Source organism: Hypanus sabinus, chromosome 1 (genome assembly GCF_030144855.1).
Source record: "Hypanus sabinus isolate sHypSab1 chromosome 1, sHypSab1.hap1, whole genome shotgun sequence".
Classification (NCBI taxonomy): domain Eukaryota; kingdom Metazoa; phylum Chordata; class Chondrichthyes; order Myliobatiformes; family Dasyatidae; genus Hypanus; species Hypanus sabinus.
Window position 1 is genome coordinate 7,740,562 of NC_082706.1, and position 18,144 is coordinate 7,758,705.

General features: G+C 50.6%; 1 protein-coding gene across 4 annotated transcripts in view; it reads left to right on the forward strand.

Moving 5' to 3' along the window:
- dock5 (dedicator of cytokinesis 5) overlaps positions 1-18,144 on the forward strand; it is a 204,412-nt gene that overhangs the window by 84,502 nt on the left and 101,766 nt on the right. For all 4 annotated transcript variants that reach the window (XM_059963635.1, XM_059963641.1, XM_059963616.1 and 1 more), the window contains exons 6-12: positions 4,210-4,358; positions 5,820-5,955; positions 7,247-7,404; positions 10,731-10,812; positions 12,457-12,586; positions 15,515-15,587; positions 17,412-17,554. In XM_059963635.1, the coding sequence (XP_059819618.1) occupies positions 4,210-4,358; positions 5,820-5,955; positions 7,247-7,404; positions 10,731-10,812; positions 12,457-12,586; positions 15,515-15,587; positions 17,412-17,554 (871 nt within the window). The remainder of the gene's footprint in view (positions 1-4,209; positions 4,359-5,819; positions 5,956-7,246; positions 7,405-10,730; positions 10,813-12,456; positions 12,587-15,514; positions 15,588-17,411; positions 17,555-18,144) is intronic.

Here is an 18,144-nt window from a genome sequence, read left to right on the forward strand (position 1 = left end):
GACCATGGGAGAAAAGGAAAGAGGAGGGGATCCAGGGGCAGGTGAGAAGAGGTAGGAATGTCCTTGAACATCAGTAGTTTTGCCTGCCCTGACAACCAATCATAGATCAGGATCTTGTCACGTGTTACATTAAACCTTTGATTCTCCACTCTCCGAATGCTCCCTGATCTGTTAGTCAAAAGAAAGTTGAAATTTTATTGTCTATGCACATCCATGTGTGCACACGTGCGATGAAAATCTTACCTGCAGCAACATCACATCAGGTTAGCAGCATTCACCAGAAAACATGAATTAAGTACAAACATAAATTGTACAAGAAAGAACACAGAACAGAGAAAATTAGTACAAAGTGATCAATGCGTTGCTATACTGCAGTGATTCGTTGTGTCATTTGGTTCCAGAACCAAGTGATTGGAGATGTTGTTGAGCCTGGTGGTTTGTGACCTCCGTCTTCTGAACCTCCTGTCCATCATGGTGCAAAGTGGTCCAGTGTTGCTTAACTGAGGTGTTGATTTGGGTTGTGCAAGTTGGCTCAAGAACCGAATGGCTGAAGCAAAGTGGCTGTTCTTCATCCTGGTGGAGCGGGACTTCAGACTCCTGTCCATCGCAGTGCAAAGTGGTCACAGTGTTGCTGTACTGATTAGGGTTGAGCCGGTTCAAGAACCAAATGGTTTTAGGGAAGTGGCTGTTCGTTCTTGAACCTGGTGATATGAGTACCTCCTGCCAGATGCTAGCTGCAGGAAGATGGTAGGGCTAACCCTAATCACCACCTCAGTGCCTGGACCAGCTGCCTTTCTCTGAGATGGACTCAGTCTTTCCAAAGTACTTTTAATTCTAGAGTTGAGATTGCATTGGGGTTGCCATCCCACTGAAGGAATTAAACCCTTTGAAAACATGAATAATCAAGAGTTAGTCCCGTATCATTTGATATTATAATTAGAAGTTGTGGAAACAGCCACTGCAGGCTATACAAATGAAGGAGCCTCTAACTGTTCCAGTGAACCTGGTCATGAAACATGTTGAAACAAGCGTAGAGTGGCCAGACACATCACCCAAGGGATCTGCACTAACTGACACCGTGCTGGCACGGGTTCGGCAGGTATCTGCTCAGATTTTTGTTGCTGCTTTACAAAGTAACTAGGCACCGTACCGCGGAGGCAGAAATGAGAACCCTGAACCACACTGGGGGGGGGGGGGGGGCACAGAGAAGATGGCCAACGACAGACAGAGAGGAGGGTCTTCATTGCTGGGTTCAATGTCCATTCAGAAATCGGATGGCAGAGGGGAAGAAGCTGTTCCTGAATCGTTGAGTGTGAGTCTTCAGGCTCCTGTACCACCTCCCTGATGGTAACAATGAGAAGAGAGCATGTCCTGGGTGATGGGGATCCTCAATGATGGATGGAAAATTTGCTTTCGATGCCATCCATTTATTACAACAGAGCATCGAGGTAGAGCAGGGGTTCCCAACCTGGGTTCCGCAGACCTGTCAGTTAACGGTAGGGGTCCATGGCATAAAATAGGTTGGGATCCCCTGGAAGAGAAACACAGAATAATTCCAGCTACAGAGAGTATGCAGTTCAGGCAGCCACTAAATGCAAGGCCTTAACAAAGTGGATTTAAAGCCAAGAGCCCATCTTATCGTACAATAGGTCCATTTGATAGTGTAATAACAATGACACTGCTGAAAAGACCTCTCCTACTGTAAGAACATATAATTTTACAGCATAGTACAGGCCCTTCGGCCCACTATATTGTGTTGACCATTTAGGCTACCCCAACATCAATCCAACGTCTCCCTCCTACAAAGCCCTCCATTTTTCTATCATCCATGTGCCCATCTAAGAGTTTCTTAAATGTCCCTAAAGAATCTACCTTGACCACCACCCCTGGAAGGGCATTCCAGCAACCACCACTCGCTGGGTAAAAAAACCTAGATTTGACATTCCCCCCCTCCCCCCCATACTTTCCTCCAGTCACCTTCAAATTATGTCCTCTCTTACTAGCCCTTTCCACCCTGGGGATAAAGTCTGGCTGTCCAGCAGATCTGTGCCTCTTACTATTTTATACAACTTTATTAAGTCACCTCTCATCTTCCTTCACTCCAAAGAGGAAAGCTCCAGCTCACTCAGCCTATTCTCATAGGGCTTGCTCTCTAATCCAGGCAGGATCTGAGTAAATCTCCTCTGCACCCTCTCCAATCCAGGCAGGATCTGGGTAAATCTCCTCTGCACCCTCTCTAATCCAGGCAGGATCTGGGTAAATGCACCCTCTCTAATCCAGGCAGGATCTGGGTAAATCTCCTCTGCACCCTCTCTAATCCAGGCAGGATCTGAGTAAATCTCCTCGGCACCCTCTCTAATCCAGGCAGCATCCTGGTAAATCTCCTCTGCACCCTCTCCAATCCAGGCAGGATCTGGGTAAATCTCCTCTGCACCCTCTCCAATCCAGGCAGGATCTGGGTAAATCTCCTCTGCACCCTCTCCAATCCAGGCAGGATCTGGGTAAATCTCCTCTGCACCCTCTCTAATCCAGGCAGTATCCTGGTGAATCTCCTCTGCACCCTCTCTAATCCAGGCAGTATCCTGGTGAATCTCCTCTGCACCCTCTCTAATCCAGGCAGCGTCCTGGTCAATCTCCTCTGCATTCTCTCTAATCCAGGCAGGATTTGGGTAAATCTCCTCTGCACCCTCTCTAATCCAGGCAGCGTCCTGGTCAATCTCCTCTGCATTCTCTCTAATCCAGGCAGGATTTGGGTAAATCTCCTCTGCACCCTCTCTAAGGGTTACACATCCTTCCTGTAATGAGGTGACCAGAGCTGGACACAATACTCCAAATGGGGTCTCACCAGAGCTGTAACATGACCTCACACTCGTCGAAGCTGAAAGTACATGCATTTATCAGAGAATTATATAACCTCGAGGTTTATCTCATCAGCCAGAAAGCAAAGAGACCCGATAGATCCCATAAAAAAAGACGGTCGAACACCCAGTGTGCAGGGGAGAAAAGCAAATTGTTCAAACAGCACAAATAAGCAGATAGCATTCAGAACCGGAGTTCACGGAAGTGAGACGGCGGTCATGAAGCCAATCAGTACTGCAGCCGATACAAGCCACAGCCCAAGATCAGCACAGAGACGAGTAAACCTTGCGGGCAGTGGGTTGAACTCTCCAGCTCAATACCCCAACATGCCTTCTCAACCGTCCTGCTAAGACTTCTGCCACTAACCCTGTACTTTGCCTTCAAGTTTGATCTTCCAAAGTGAACCACTCCACACTACGCGATTCCCTTGTCCTCTCGTCCCTCCCCACCGGTCTCCCTCCTGGCACATTTCCTTGCAAGCGGAACAGGTGCTCCACCTGCTCCTACGCCTCCTCCCTCACTACCACTCAGGGCCCCAAACAGTCATTCCAGGTGAGGCGACACTTCTCCTGTGAGTCTTTTGGGGTCATAGACTGTGTCTGGTGCTCCCAGCATAGATTGGGAGACCGCCTCGCCAAGCATCTAAACTTCGTCTGCCAGAAAAAGTGGGATCTCCCAGTGGCCATCCATTGTAATTCCACTTCCCATTCCCATTCCAAAATGTCCACCCATGGCCTCTTCTACTGTCGTGATGAAGCCACACTCAATGTGGAGTGGAAAGTGAGTTTATAAATCTGGTGGGAGCAAAGGATGTTGGGAATGGTGAGGGTGGAGCACCAGGGGAGGGGTGTGGGACAGATGGCAAACAAGGACTGCCAGGGATGAGGGGTGGTGCAGGTGCAGACACACCCGGCCTTGAGACACCAGGCAAGGTCATTTGATTCCAAACAATTGGCTTATTGACCATTACAGTATGTTCCTCCAGTGCTTCCCGCTCCCTCCCCTCTCCCTTCCCCTTTTCCCAGCCATGATTGCCCTCTCCCTGCCCCCTTCCCACTCTCAGTCCACAATAGAGACCCATATCAGAATCAGGTTTGTCATCACTCATGTATGTCATGAAATTAGTTTTTTTTTGCAGCAGCAGTACAGTGCAAGGCATACAGTTACTCTAGTATGTGCAAAAGTCTTAGGAACCCAAGTTATCTAAATGTGTCTAAGACTTTTGCAGAGTGCCATGCATTTTTCAAATGAAGGGGGATCAGTTGTTGAGAGCAGGGGCTTGCAGTTGCTCTAGGACGAGGCCATATTTGTGGTTGTCTATACCCTGGTCATTTTCACCTCTTTTTGCAGAGTGGCAACAAGGCCCTGTTTCAACACGTGCAGCAGATGACGTACTGCCTGATCGAGTGGCACTCCCAGATCATCTCTGGAACACTCCCGAAGGACGAGCTCTTGGAACTGAAGAGGAAGGTCATTGCCAAGATCGACTATGGGAACAGGTGAGAAGCTATCTCCATTCCCATCATCTTTGCCCATGGCCACCTCTACTGCCATGATGAGGCCAAGCCCAGAGTGAGAGGTGGGGGGGGGGGGCGTGCATGGTCACAGGGAAAGCACACAGACTCCACGGAGACAGTGCCAGACGTCTGGATTGAGCCCTGGGAGCCCAGAGCTGAGAGGCAGCATCTCTAGTTCCCATAGCAAGCTACTGGGAAATTTAGCAGAAGGAAGCATTGGGTTATTTGGGGACTTGATCGAAATAGTAAAGGGTGACACAGCAAGAAATACCGCTGTGTTTATTCTGGCTTCTTCCCCCCTCCTTTCCAGTCCTGGTGAAGAGTCTTTGCCCGAACCATCAACTGTTTATTCCCCTCCATAGATGCTGCCTGACCTGCTGAGTTCCTCCAACATTTTGTGTTGCTCTGGATTTCCAACGTCTGCATAATCTCCTGTGTTTGTGTTTTATAACACTGTGTACTCATTTGCAACTCTTTTCTTCTGCAAAGTCAGACTGACTTGTGATATCGATGCACCGTCACTCAGACAATCTCAGACATCTCCCATATCTGAATATCAGCCACACAACTGCAGAGCTGAAGTGATGTGAGGATGCAGCAGCTCCAGAGAATGCGGTTCGATCCCACACACACACACAATGCTGGAGGAACCCAGCAGGTCAGGCAGCATCTATGGAAAAGAGTAAAGAGTTGGCGGTTCAGAACTAACCCCTCTTCAGGACTGGAAAGGAAGGGGGCAGAAGGTGGAGGTTGGGGTGGAGTATAACTGGCTTGTTAGTGGTGAGACCAAGTGAGGGGGGAAGGTTGGGTGGGGCCAATGATAAAGTAAGAAACTGGGAGGTGATAGTTAGAAAAGGTAAATAGTTGAAGAAGGAGTCTGATAGGAGAGGAGAGTTGACCATGGGTGAAAGGGAGCCAGGGGGAGGTGATGGGCAGGTGAGGAGAACAGAAAGGGTAAATCGGAATGAGGAATGGAAGAAGGGAGAAGGAGGGGGAGTAAGTTAGAGAAGTTGATGTTGATGAAGTCAGGTTGGAGGCTGCCCGGATGGAATACAAGGTGTTGCTCCTCCAACCAAATTCCAAAGGTTCTTTTATAAATTTGATGATACTGCCTGACCTGCTGAGTTCCTCCAGCCTTTTCAGAAGGCTGTTTCAGAACAGTAACAGGCTCTTCTGGCCCAATAAGTTGGTGCCACCCAATTACACCCATGTGACCAATTAACCCACTAACCCATTCATTTTTGGACTGTGGGAGGAAACCGGAGCACCCAGAGGAAACCTACGTGGTATCGGGGTTTCCTTAGTGACAGCAGCGGGAATCAAACCCAGATCGCTAGCCTGTAATAGCTACACTACCATGCTGCTTCACAGTTTTAAATGACTTCTCCCCACCCCACCCCATCAAATCTTGTAATCAGCTCCTTCTATTTTGCTGCCTTCCAGAATCCTCGGCCTAGACCTGGTGGTACGAGATGAAGACGGCAACGTCCTCGACCCCGATCAGACCAGCACCATCACACTCTTCAAGGTTCACGAGTCTATTTCCCGAGGAATCGATGAGAGAATCCAGGAGGAGAAGGTAGATTTACCTTTCCTACTTCCCGGTCCATCTTCTTCACACCCCACCAACCCCTCCGACACACAGGGCAAACCAAGGTGGCCGCCATTCGTTCAGCCCACTGGCAGGTTACTCCTCACGGCATTTGGAGCTGCGGAGAACGAGGTCTCAGATTTCTGTCCTCAGACCACATGCTGTTTGGTGGAATCACCTGTTCACTGGGTGCGGGGCCTCTGTCCTTCTGCACAAGCACACGACGCAGTCAGAGGGGTCATGTTGAGCTGATAATCTCAGAGCCTGAGATGTGTAGGAACAGTTTTACTGCAACCCTCCCAAGCAATGAGCTGGAGCAGCTGGTAGGGGTTCTGCTGCACAGCACCTGAGATCCGGGCGCAGTCCTGACCCATGGTGCTGGCTGTGTGGAGTTTGCAAACTCACCCTGTGAATGCAGCTGATTTGCCCTGTGTTCCAAGGACTCGTGTGTTGACGGGTTAAAAGCTGCTTCCAGTGCTTGGATTAGAATGCAAAAGCAAAAGGTGTAATGTTGGGCCTTTAATAGGCATTGGTCAGACCACATTCGGAGTATGATGAGTTGTTTGGGGCCCCTAATCTAAGAAGGGATGTGCTGGCATTGAGAGGGACCCGTGGAGGTTGGCAAGAAGAATGCCGGATATGAAAGGGTTAATGTACGAGGAGAGTTTCATGGCTCTGGGCCTGTCCTCACTGGAGTTTAGAAGAATGAGGGGGGAATCTCATTGAAATCTTTTGAATATTGAGAAGCCTAAATACAGTGGATATGGAGGAGATGTTTTTTATAACAGGTGAGTCTAGGACCAGAGGGCACCGCCTCAGAATAGAAGGGTGCCCCTTTAGAACGGAGATGAGGAGGAATTTCTTTAGCCAGAGGGTGGTGAATCTGTGGAATTCATTGCCACAGACAACTGTGGAGGTCAAATCACTTTGGTATATTTAATGAGGAGGCTGATAAGGTTTTTGATTAGTCAGGGCATCAAAAGATACATGGAGGGGGCAAGGGAATGGGGTTGGGAAGGATGATTGAACGGTGGAGTGGGCGATGGAGTGAATGGCCGAATTTGGCACCCGTGTCTTATGGTCTTCCACCCGGCTGAGGGACTTCCCTGTGCAGTACTGAGATGTCAGGCTTGGCGTTCAGCTCTCTGCGGCGTGAGTTTCCAGAGATGCCGAGAGCTGCCCAACTGGCGTAGATCAGTCACGGTTGCAGTCCTGAATGGTGCGATTGCCCAATTCATTTACCCACCCGCGTCTCCCTGTCCCTCTCTCCCTTTCCCAGTCCAGAATCCACAGCATGGAGGTGAGACGCCAGTCCATCTTCAGCACCACCCACACCTACAGCCTCTACGTCAACCTGAAGAACTTTGTCTGCAACATCGGTGAGGACGCCGAGCTGCTGATGTCACTCTATGACCCCGTTCAGTCGGAATTCATCAGGTACATAACTCCACTCGGCACTGAGGCCTGGGCCGGGGAATCGTCAACACAAGGTCTTCTGCAGACGCTGGAGTCCAGAGACTATGCACACAAAATGCTGGAGGAAATCTGAAGGTCAGGCAGCATCCAGGGAGGGGAATAGACATTTGACTTTTTGGACTGAAGCTCTTCATCAGGACTGAAAAGGAAAGGGGACAGAAGCCAGAATGAAAAGGTTGGGGAGCAGAGGCAAAGCTGGCAGGTGATATAGGAAGTCAGGCGAGTGAGGGAGGTGGGTGGTGATAGGAGGAAGAGGCAAAGGGCTGAAGAAGAAGGAAGGGCAGGAAAGTGGACCATGGGTGAAAAGGAAGGAGGAGAGGCGCCAGGGGAAAGTGATGGGTTAGGGTTAGGGAGGTGATGGGCCGCTGAGAAGAGGAGAAGAGGTGAGAGGGCAGCCAGAATTGGGAATGGAAAATAAGCCCTTGGAATTTCATGTTGGAGATGGTTGTCGAGATCCCATCACTGGGCCTTTTCACAATGAAGACTGATATATCTCAAACTAACACCCCCAGGGCATAAAAGCCATGAAGACTATCTTTTGTCAGCAAGGGGACAGAACATAACAAACATAAATTGATGTAAAATTAAATTAACGTAAATTACACATCAGGAGGAGGCCTGCGTTGGTCCGGGTTGACCATGGATGTTGTATCTTAGCTGTGTCAATGCGCAGACCAGGACAATACAACATAGAGAGCCAGCTGTTGCCCATACAGCAGGCTCCCACTCTCCATGCATCAGATGAACTCAAAGGAACAGCGGTGACTGATACAGTTTGGCACCAGCGGTATCACAGGAGTTCCCAGTCAGCACTGAACTCAATGTAGGACCTTAGGGACCCCAGCTCAGGGTTTTTCCCTCGGGGTTAACTCCCAAAGCCATCCCCATGAGTGGGTATAACCACAAGGCAGCAGAAGTTTGAGATCAGAGTTTCCTTTCTCCTAGGTGAGCTGCCAACCTCGGCTGTCGAGCCCCATCTGCCCGAGGCAGCTGGTTTTTAAGGCACCAGTAACCCGCCAGTCCCAGTCCATTCTCCTGTCAGTAAGCCAGATGGGAAGGCCAGGAGTTGGACTTGGTTGTCAGAGATGCACACCATCGGGAGCATTTAGTAGGTAGTGGGGGCTTGTCCCCACGAACACCCCCAGCTATAACAATGTTATACATAATTTGCACTGTAAAATAAACGTAATATTAGTTCAAGTTGAGAGTAAAAGGAGGATTGTCTGAGATGGTGTTAGCAGTCTACAGTTGGGAAAAATCCATTGTTGATCCTTGATGTGTGGGTCTTCAGGCTCCCAAACTTTCTGCTTGATGGCAGCATTGAGAAGAGGTGGTGAGGGTTCCTGATAGATAGATAGATAGATAGATAGATAGATAGATACTTTATTCATCCCCAAGGGGAAATTCAACATTTTTCCAGTGTCCCATACAGTTATTGTAGCAAAACTAATTACATACAGTATTTAACTCAGTATAAATATGATGTGCATCTAAAATCACCCTCCCAAAAAGCATTAATAAATAGCTTTTAAAAAGTTCTTAAATAGTTTACTAAAGTGCATTGAGTGGTAACTTAAGCTCAGTCCTAACCCCGGCACTTTAACATGTCTTGCCCCTGGTGGTTGAATTGTAGAGTCGAATGGCGTTGGGGAGTAATGATCTCTTCATCCTGTCTGAGGAGCTTTGCATTGACAGCAACCTGCCGCTGAAGCTGCTTCTCTGTCTCTGGATGGTGCTGTGCAGAGGATGTTCAGGGTTTTCCATGATTGACCGTAGCCTACTCAGCGCCCTCCGCTCTGCCACCGATGTCATACTCTCCAGTTCTGTGCCCACAACAGAGCCCGCCTTCCTTACCAGCTTATTAAGATGAGAGGCGTCCCTCTTCTTAATGCTGCCTCCCCAGCACGCCACCACAAAGAAGAGGGCGCTCTCCACAACTGACCGATAGAACATCTTCAGCATCTCACTACAAACATTGAATGACACCAGCCTTCTGAGGAAGTACAGTCGACTCTCTGCTTTCCTGCACAGGGCATCTGTGTTGGCAGTCCAGTCTAGCTTCTCGTCTAACTGCACTCCCAGATACTTGTAGGTCTTAACCTGCTCCACACATTCTCCATTAATGATCACTGGCTCCATATGAGGCCTAGGTCTCCTAAAGTTCACCACCATCTCCTTGGTCTTGGTGATATTGATATGATGTGATGATCACTGTCATCTTCCTGAGACCTCATCTCTTGTAGATTCCCCAACGATGGGAAGAGCTGTAGCCTTGAGTACACTGCTCACTGTAGTCTCTTGCATTCCTGTGCACTGAGATTTCCACACCAGGCCGAGTTGCAGCCAGTCTGAATTCTCTCCACCGTGCATCGGAAGAAGTTGGTCAGAATCTCTGCTGACATGCTGAATCTCCTTGAAATTCAAAGTGAAGACTCAGGCTTGTCTTCTTCATGGTTGCATCTATATGCTGGGCCCAGATAGATCAGACACAAGGGACCTTGAAACTGCTCAGCCTTTCAACCGGTGACCCTTCAGTGAGGACCGGGGCATTTTCCCTCGACTTACCCTGCCTGAAGCCCACAATCAGTTTCTTAGTCTTGCTGCAGTTGAGAGCAAGGCCACATTCGGATGAATCAGAATCAGGTTTAATATCACCGGCACGTGTCGTGAAATACGTTCTTTGTGGCAACAGTACAATGCATTGCAGAATAATGTAACTCTAAATTACAGTAAGTAAAGTCAAATAAGTAGTGAAAAAAAGTACTGAGATAGTGTTGGTGGGTTCAATGTCCATTCAGAAATCAAGATGCTGTTCCTGAGCCACTGACTGATATCTGGATATTCAGGGGATCCAGGGATATGGTAACTGGCTGAGGTAATGGATTGGCCATGATCTTAATGAATGAGGTAGCAGCCTGGGGACAGAAGAGTCTGTTTCCGATGGGAATTGATGGACAATTGGGACATGTGTGCTTTCCCAACACCTTCCACACAATGATCCATGAACAGGACGTTTAGTTATCTCCACGTGATCCTCAATCATCCCAGATCCTGTGAATACTGATGGGCATGTTAGATCTGCCCTTCCGGTCACCATGGGCAACTGGTTACCTTTGACCTCTGAAACCCGCTAATGCTTCTGCATTGCTTGGTGGGAGTTTAATATAGTGTTGATGGGACAGGGTTGCCCAGAGTCCTGAACATTGGACCCCAGATGTGTAGAACGGCAAACGTGCAGGTGGGTGGGGTGGTTGCATGAAGCCTGACCAGGGACGTGTGTGTTACAGTGAAAACTACCTGGTGCGGTGGAGCAGGACAGGAGTGCCGAAGGAGATCGAGCGGCTCAACAAACTGGAGGCTCTTTTCACTGTAAGTTTCACCAACCAATTGACCGTTGAACGGTTGGGATGCTGGTAGTAGGAAAGAGGGTCAGACATGGCTTGGGGGTCGGTCAGGGTTTAAGGGGATCGATTGGGGTTCGGGGAATTGTTGGCACTTGGGGTGTAAGAGATCTGTTGGGGTTTGGTTGGGGTGCGAGGAATGGTTGTGTTTTGAGATTCGTTCAGGGTTTGAGGGCCGGTGATGGGTTGGTTTTCTGGTATTGGGATAATTGTGGTGTGTTTAGACTTGACCTCAGAACCATTGAGGAGGGCAGAGAACAAATTTCCAGATATACTCCCGCCACACATTAAATCCCAACTCACTCCTGGTTTCTGACAGCACAGATCAGCGGGTCACAGTCAGAAAGCGGATTAGAAAGTTGGAAAAATCACCCCCTCTCCTCCTGCTCCTGTTCCCCTTTCCTCATGGAAGCACCTTCCAGGGAAGCATGGTGGTGGTGGGGGGGCACGAGGAGATACCCCTGGTAAGGGAGAAGAGCAGTCTCCCTGCTATTTCCCACCCCTTGTCTCCTCTTCCTCCCCCCCCCCCCCGTTTCTCCTCGCCCAGATGTTTCCCACCCCCGGTCTCTTCTCCCAGATTTTTCCCACCCCCTGGTCCCCTCTCCCAGACGTTTCCCACCCCTGGTCCCCTCTTCCAGACGTTTCCCACCCCCTGGTCCCCTCTCCCAGACGTTTCCCCCCCCCGGTCCCCTCTCCCAGACGTTTCCCACCCCTGGTCCCCTCTCCCAGACGTTTCCTACCCCTGGTCCCCTCTCCCAGACATTTCCCACCTCTGATCCCCTCTCCCAGACGTTTCCCACCCCTGGTCTCTTCTCCCAGACGTTTCCCACCCCCGGTCCCCTCTCCCAGACATTTCCCCCCCCCCCCCAGTCCCCTCTCCCAGACGTTTCCCACCTCTGGTCCTCTCTTCCAGACGTTTCCCACCCCTGGTCCCCTCTCCCAGACGTTTCCCACCCCCTGGTCCCCTCTCCCAGACGTTTCCCACCCCTGGTCTCTTCTCCCAGACATTTCCCACCCCTGGTCCCCTCTCCCAGACATTTCCCACCCCTGGTCCCCTCTCCCAGACGTTTCCCACCCCTGGTCTCTTCTCCCAGACGTTTCCCACCCCCTGGTCCCCTCTCCCAGACGTTTCCCACCCCCGGTCTCTTCTCCCAGACGTTTCCCACCCCTGGTCTCTTCTCCCAGACGTTTCCCACCCCAGGTCTCTTCTCCCAGATGTTTCCCACCCCCGGTCTCTTCTCCCAGACGTTTCCCACCCCCGGTCCCCTCTCCCAGACGTTTCCCACCCCCTGGTCCCCTCTCCCAGACGTTTCCCACCCCCGGTCCCCTCTCCCAGACGTTTCCCACCCCTGATCCCTCTCCCAGATGTTTCCCACCCCCTGGTCCCCTCTCCCAGACGTTTCCCACCCCCGGTCCCCTCTCCCAGACGTTTCCCACCCCTGGTCCCCTCTCCCAGATGTTTCCCACCCCCTGGTCCCCTCTCCCAGACGTTTTCCACCCCTGGTCCCCTCTCCCAGACGTTTCCCACCCCCGGTCCCCTCTCCCAGACGTTTTCCACCCCCGGTCCCCTCTCCCAGACGTTTCCCACCCCCATCTCCTCTCCTTCCTGCAGGACCTCAGCAGCAGTGACCTGATCCGACTGAAGATCAGCCTGGTGTGTCAGATCGTCCGAGTTGGACACATGGAACTGAAAGAGGGCAAAAAGCACACGTGTGGTCTCCGCCGACCCTTCGGGGTGGCAGGTAGGTCCCCCAGTGGGCAGTGGGGGATGTGGGGGGGGGGGAAGGTGAGGGAGAGCTTGGGACACGGGTGACCCAGTCTCAAAGACTATCTGCCTTTGTAAGGTGTTCTACCTCCCACTCCCCCCACACAACCCCCCGGAAGCTGAATTAGGCGAGACGTTGCCAGGCAGGGCTCTGCCTTTTGGAACAAGGCTCAGTTCCTCTGGCCTTTCCTGTGACTCACTTGGTAACGTGCTGACTGCCTGGTCTCTTGGGTGATGTTCTGCCTGCTGTGGAACCTTTCCCAGCATTAGTCAATGTCTCTGGGAGGGGAGAGATTGAGGAGGAACGATGGTGTTTCACAGTCCAAGAAGGAATTCCAACCGGGAATGCAGGCTGAGCTAGAAAGGAGAAAAAAGAAACACTGGAAGATGGGGCCTGTTGCAGTACATGGGCCATTCCCCCTGACGCTGGATGTTCCAGGGCTGGGTGGCTAAAGGATTAGCGAAGGGCAACAGGGAAGCAATGAGGAGGGGTGGGGACTTCAGTAACACTGCCGGATCTTTGACATCCACCCAAGGGGAGCAGCTGACAACCAGCAGCCCCACCCTGCAGGACTGCTCCAGAGGAAGACAGCCGAGGTTGCGTGAAGGCCTGGGGCCGGCCTTCAACCCGTGGCCTGAGTTGCTCCACCACCAGCCTACGAATGAAAATATCCGCCCCACTTTGCCGTTCCGCTCTGACATCCCCCCCACCCCACCTCCCCCCCGGCAGCTGCAGCAAGTCCCAAAGGCAGTGTAAATCATCACCACATCTGGATCACAGCTGGATAACGTGATATTTGTGCACACAAGCCCCATGCGCCTTTGACCCTAGTGGGACTGTGGTTGTTCGGGCTCTTTCGGGGATGCGGGGGATGCTCTGAGGTTGCCAGAAATGAAGCCCGTCGCAGTAGTCATTTTATTCCTTCTGCTTACGCAGTGTGACAGCTGTCATCGTGAAGGACGGCCTGGGGTGACACTCAGCCACGCACGATGACAGCCGGGGGAGCCCCGTGGGTCCCGCCGGAACTGTGGGGGGGGTGGGAGGGTGGCGAATGGACCGCCAATGTTTCAGAACAAGGCCCTCATCTGGACTGGGGGATCGGGAAGACTTGCTTACTGCCTATTATCCCGCTGGTATTTACGGCAGCACTGAAGTTTCTTTAAAGTTGTTTCATTGCTGTTTCCTCAACAAATTTGATTTACCAGTCAGGGTTGTTTGCCCTGAGCTGAATCCCTGAACCTGGAGGACAGGTGGACCTCTCTCAGTCTGGCCTCTCCCCTTTGACCTGTTTGGCATGGGTGACCCAACCAAGAGCCAAAGCATAAAGCCCTGACTCCAGCCAACGTAGCTAACTGGGTCATTGAGGCACGCAAGCCTCTAAACCCAATGACAAGGTTGTAGTCCTCTTGGAGGAGATAGAGGGGAGAGAGCCAGAATACAGAGATGAGGGGAAGGGGCGGAGCAAGAACCTGCAGGTGATGGGTGGATCCAGGTGAGGGAGTGAGGGGCAGATGGAGGAGGGGAGAGTGGGGATAGTGATGCAAGCTGGGAGGTGATGGGTGGATCCAGGTGAGGGAGTGAGGGGCAGATGGAGGAGGGGAGAGTGGGGATAGTGATGCAAGCTGGGAGGTGATGGGTGGATCCAGGTGAGGGAGTGAGGGGCAGATGGAGGAGGGGAGAGTGGGGATAGTGATGGAAGCTGGGAGGTGATGGGTGGATCCAGGTGAGGGAGTGAGGGGCAGATGGAGGAGGGGAGAGTGGGAATAGTGACAGAGGCTGGGAGGTGATGAGTGGATATGGGTGAGGGGGTGATAGGTAGATGGAGGAGGGGAGAGTGGGGATAGTGACAGAGTCTGGGAGGTGATGGGTGGATATGGGTGAGGGGGTGATGGAGGAGGGGAGTGTGGGGATAGTGACAGAGACTGGGAGGTGATAGGTAGTGAGAGGGTACTGTGGCAATTATGATACTATTACAGCACAGTGATCAGAGTTCAATTCCTGCCTCTGTCTATAAGGAGTTTGTTCTCACCATGACTATGTGTGTTTCCCCCAGGTTCTCCCACATTCCATAGGCTTACAGGTTAGTAAGCGGTGGGCAGGCTGTGTTGGTGCTTGAAAAGTGGTGACACTTGCACCCTGACCCCTCAGATTGTGTCGGTCAGTCATACAAACAACACGTTTCACTGGAGTTTCAACATACAGATTCAGATCTCAGAGTTATATGTACAGTGAAATGCGTATTTGCCTTATTCAAAGGTCAAGGTAAATATATTATCAAAGTACATATATGTCACCACATATAATCCCGAGATTCATTTTCTTGTGGGCATTCGCAAAAAATCAATAATAGGATCAAGGAAAGATCGCAGCAACTTGAGCATTCAACCTTTGACTTGTCCAAAAGACAACAAACTCTGCGAGTACAGAAAGAAAGAAATAATAATAAATAACATCAGAATCAGGTTTATTATCGCTGGCATATGACGTGGAATTCGTTAACATTCCAGCGCCAACGTAACATCCCCACAGCGTTCGGCAGAACAATATTGAAACAAACAATGTGCAAGTGGGCAGATGGAGTGGATGGAGGAGGAGGAAGGGCTGAGTGGTGGGCCCTGGGTACACCAGTAGGAGAAAGAAAAGGGACAGAGGGAAAGAGGTTACCATCTGGCGAATTCAGTGTTCGAGTTACTGGCCATGCAGACCAGCAGGCTTTGTAGATTGAGTCCGGGACCCTGGTTTCCCTGCTGTCATCTCGTTCCCCCAGCCACAGCTCAGGGTCAAAGGCATGGAGGGTAACGTGGTTCCAGGGCTGAAGGCAGCTCCTCCAGCACAACAGAGGACAGGCCCTGATCCTGCCCTTGCACAGCTGCTGACTGCCGATCTCTTTGTGTTCTGTTAAAGTCATGGACATTACAGACATGATCGGTGGGAGGATTGACGACGAGGAGAAGCAGCACTTTATTCCCTTCCAACAGTGAGTATTACATCTTGTTACTCATTCACAAAACAGATCATTGCCTCCTCAATCATTGGTTCAGATCTCACCAGGTTCTCATTCATTGGCTCACATCTCACCAGCTCCTCGTTCATTGGTTCACATCACACCAGCTCATCATTCATTGGTCCACATCTCACCAGCTTCTCATTTGTTGGTTCACATCTCACCAGTTCATCATTCATTGGTTAACATCTCACTGGTTCCTCAACCATTGGTTCATTTCTCAATTTGGAAGGGGTGTAACACTGTGAGACGGATGGCAATGAGTGTCGGGGGATACAGATAGATTGTAGGATTGGGCATTTTGGTGGTAGATGAAATTTAACGCTGAAAAGCTGAATTTATGATAGGAAGAGTGAGGAGAGATGATACAAACTAAAGGGCAAAATTCAAAAAGGGAGCCAGGAATGGAGGGGTCTTGGGGTAGATATGCACAGTTCATTGAAAGTGCAAGATATTGTAAAACATAAAACATCACGGCACTGTACAGGCCCTTTGCTCCACGTTGTGCCGACCATTTAATCTATTCCAAGATCAATCTAACGCTTCCCTCCCACGTAACCCTCCATTCTTCCTTCATCCTTGTGCCTATTGAAGAATCCCTTCTGTATCTGCCTCTACCACCACCCCCTGGAAAAGCACTCACCCCTCTCTATGTAAAAAACCTACTGCTGACATCCCCTCCCCCATCATTCCTCCAGTCAATGTAAAGTTATGCCCCTTCGTATTAGCGATTTCCATCCTGGCATTGATAGGTCTTCGGGCTTTATAAGAAAACCTTCCTGAAGCTGGCTCAGCTACAACTGGAGTCTTTTATCCAGTTTTGAAAGCACAAGGCCCTCCAGCCTTCTACACTCTGGGAAAGAATTTACAGGGATGAGATCTTTTGGTTATGTGGAAAAGGAGGAGGTGTGATTGTAGAGCCTGGACAACGTAGAAAAGAAATTAAGAAGTCCGGGGATCTGAGGGAGGGTGTTTTAAAATCCTGGAGAGGTGCAGAACTAGTCTCACCCAACCTGTGGGGTAAAAGAAGGTGACATTTTTAAGTGGAACCTGAGGGGAATTTTTTTTTATTCAGAGGTGAAGGGTGGAAGATCTTCACTCATAGGTTAAGGGTGAAAGGTGAAATGTTTAAGGGGAATCTGCAGGGGAGCTTCTTCGCTCGGAGGGTGCTGAGAGTGTGGAATGAGATGCCAGTGGAAGCGGTGCATGTGGTTTTGATTGTAAAGTTTTACAAGGAATTTGGATGTACTTAGATAGATACGTTATTGATCCCAAAGGAAATTGCAGTAGCATTACAAGTGCACAGATATACATATTGGAAGAGAAGTAGAAAGAGTAAAAAATAAGTTACCTTGAACTGTCTGACAGGAGGGGTCATCACTTCCCTGGCTATAGGTTGACTCATTTTAGAGGCGGAGGGCAAGCTGACCTCATATAGCATCTTTGGAGCAGCACAGTTGCCTTAGTCTGTTACTGAAAGTGCTCCTCTGTTCAGCCAAGGGGGTGAGAAACGTTGTCCAGAATTGCCAGGATTTTCCGTGTGTACAAGTTACTTGGAAAGGAGACGTATGGAGGGCAGTAGGTAGATAGGACTAGGCAGAAAATCAGGCCTGCACGGACTAGATGGGCCGAATGCACTCCGTCACTTCCAAAAGTACGTCTGTGGAGGTTTGGCATTACGGCTGGGTGCTCTGGGTAGACTGATCCTCTGTAAGGAGGTGTAGCTCAGCCGGGGAGGGAGTACCCCAGCGGCCGCGGACCTTCGCTAAGGAGTCTCTGCTGTGTTCTGTTCCGCAGGATTGCGATGGAGACGTACATCCGCCAGAGGCAGCTCATCATGTCGCCCCTGCTGACTTCCAGAGTGATCGGCGAGAACGAGCCCCTGACCTCCGTCTTTAACAAAGTTATCGCCGCCAAAGAGGTCAACCACAAAGGCCAAGGTAGGCACCTGGCGCCAGTCTGCTGTGGGAAGTCTGGACAGAGAACGGCACGGGGCTGGGATGGAATGCCAGTGCGGCTTCCCAGTAAAGAACTAACGAGGGGTAAAGGGATCGGGGAGCTTCAGACGGTGCAGGAGTAGTAAGGTTGACAGAGAGGAAACCACTTTCTTGACCTGGGCAACACGTGGAAAGGGCCAGTGGAACTCATCAGGACTGGAAAGGAAGGGGGATGAGGACTGAATAAACAGAGCAGTATTTCTTGCTGTGTCACCCTTTACAACTTCCATCTTCTCTCCCTCCCAATTCCCAAGTTGACGTTGATAAATAGTTGTCATTTTCGGGTTTCGTATCCTGATGAGGGGTCTCAGCCCGAAAAATCAACTGTTTATCCCCCTCCATAGATGCTGCCTGGCCTGCTGAGCTTTGTGTGTGCGTTGGTCATGATATTCTCCTTGGGTACTGCTTGTGTAAGGGGTGACTGGCAGACAAGAACGAGTTTTCCACTGTATCTCCCATACTTGTAATAACAAGCCGGTTCCAATGTCAAACTCCGCGCAGGCAGCAGCTGGGCGAACGATAGAACCCCGGTC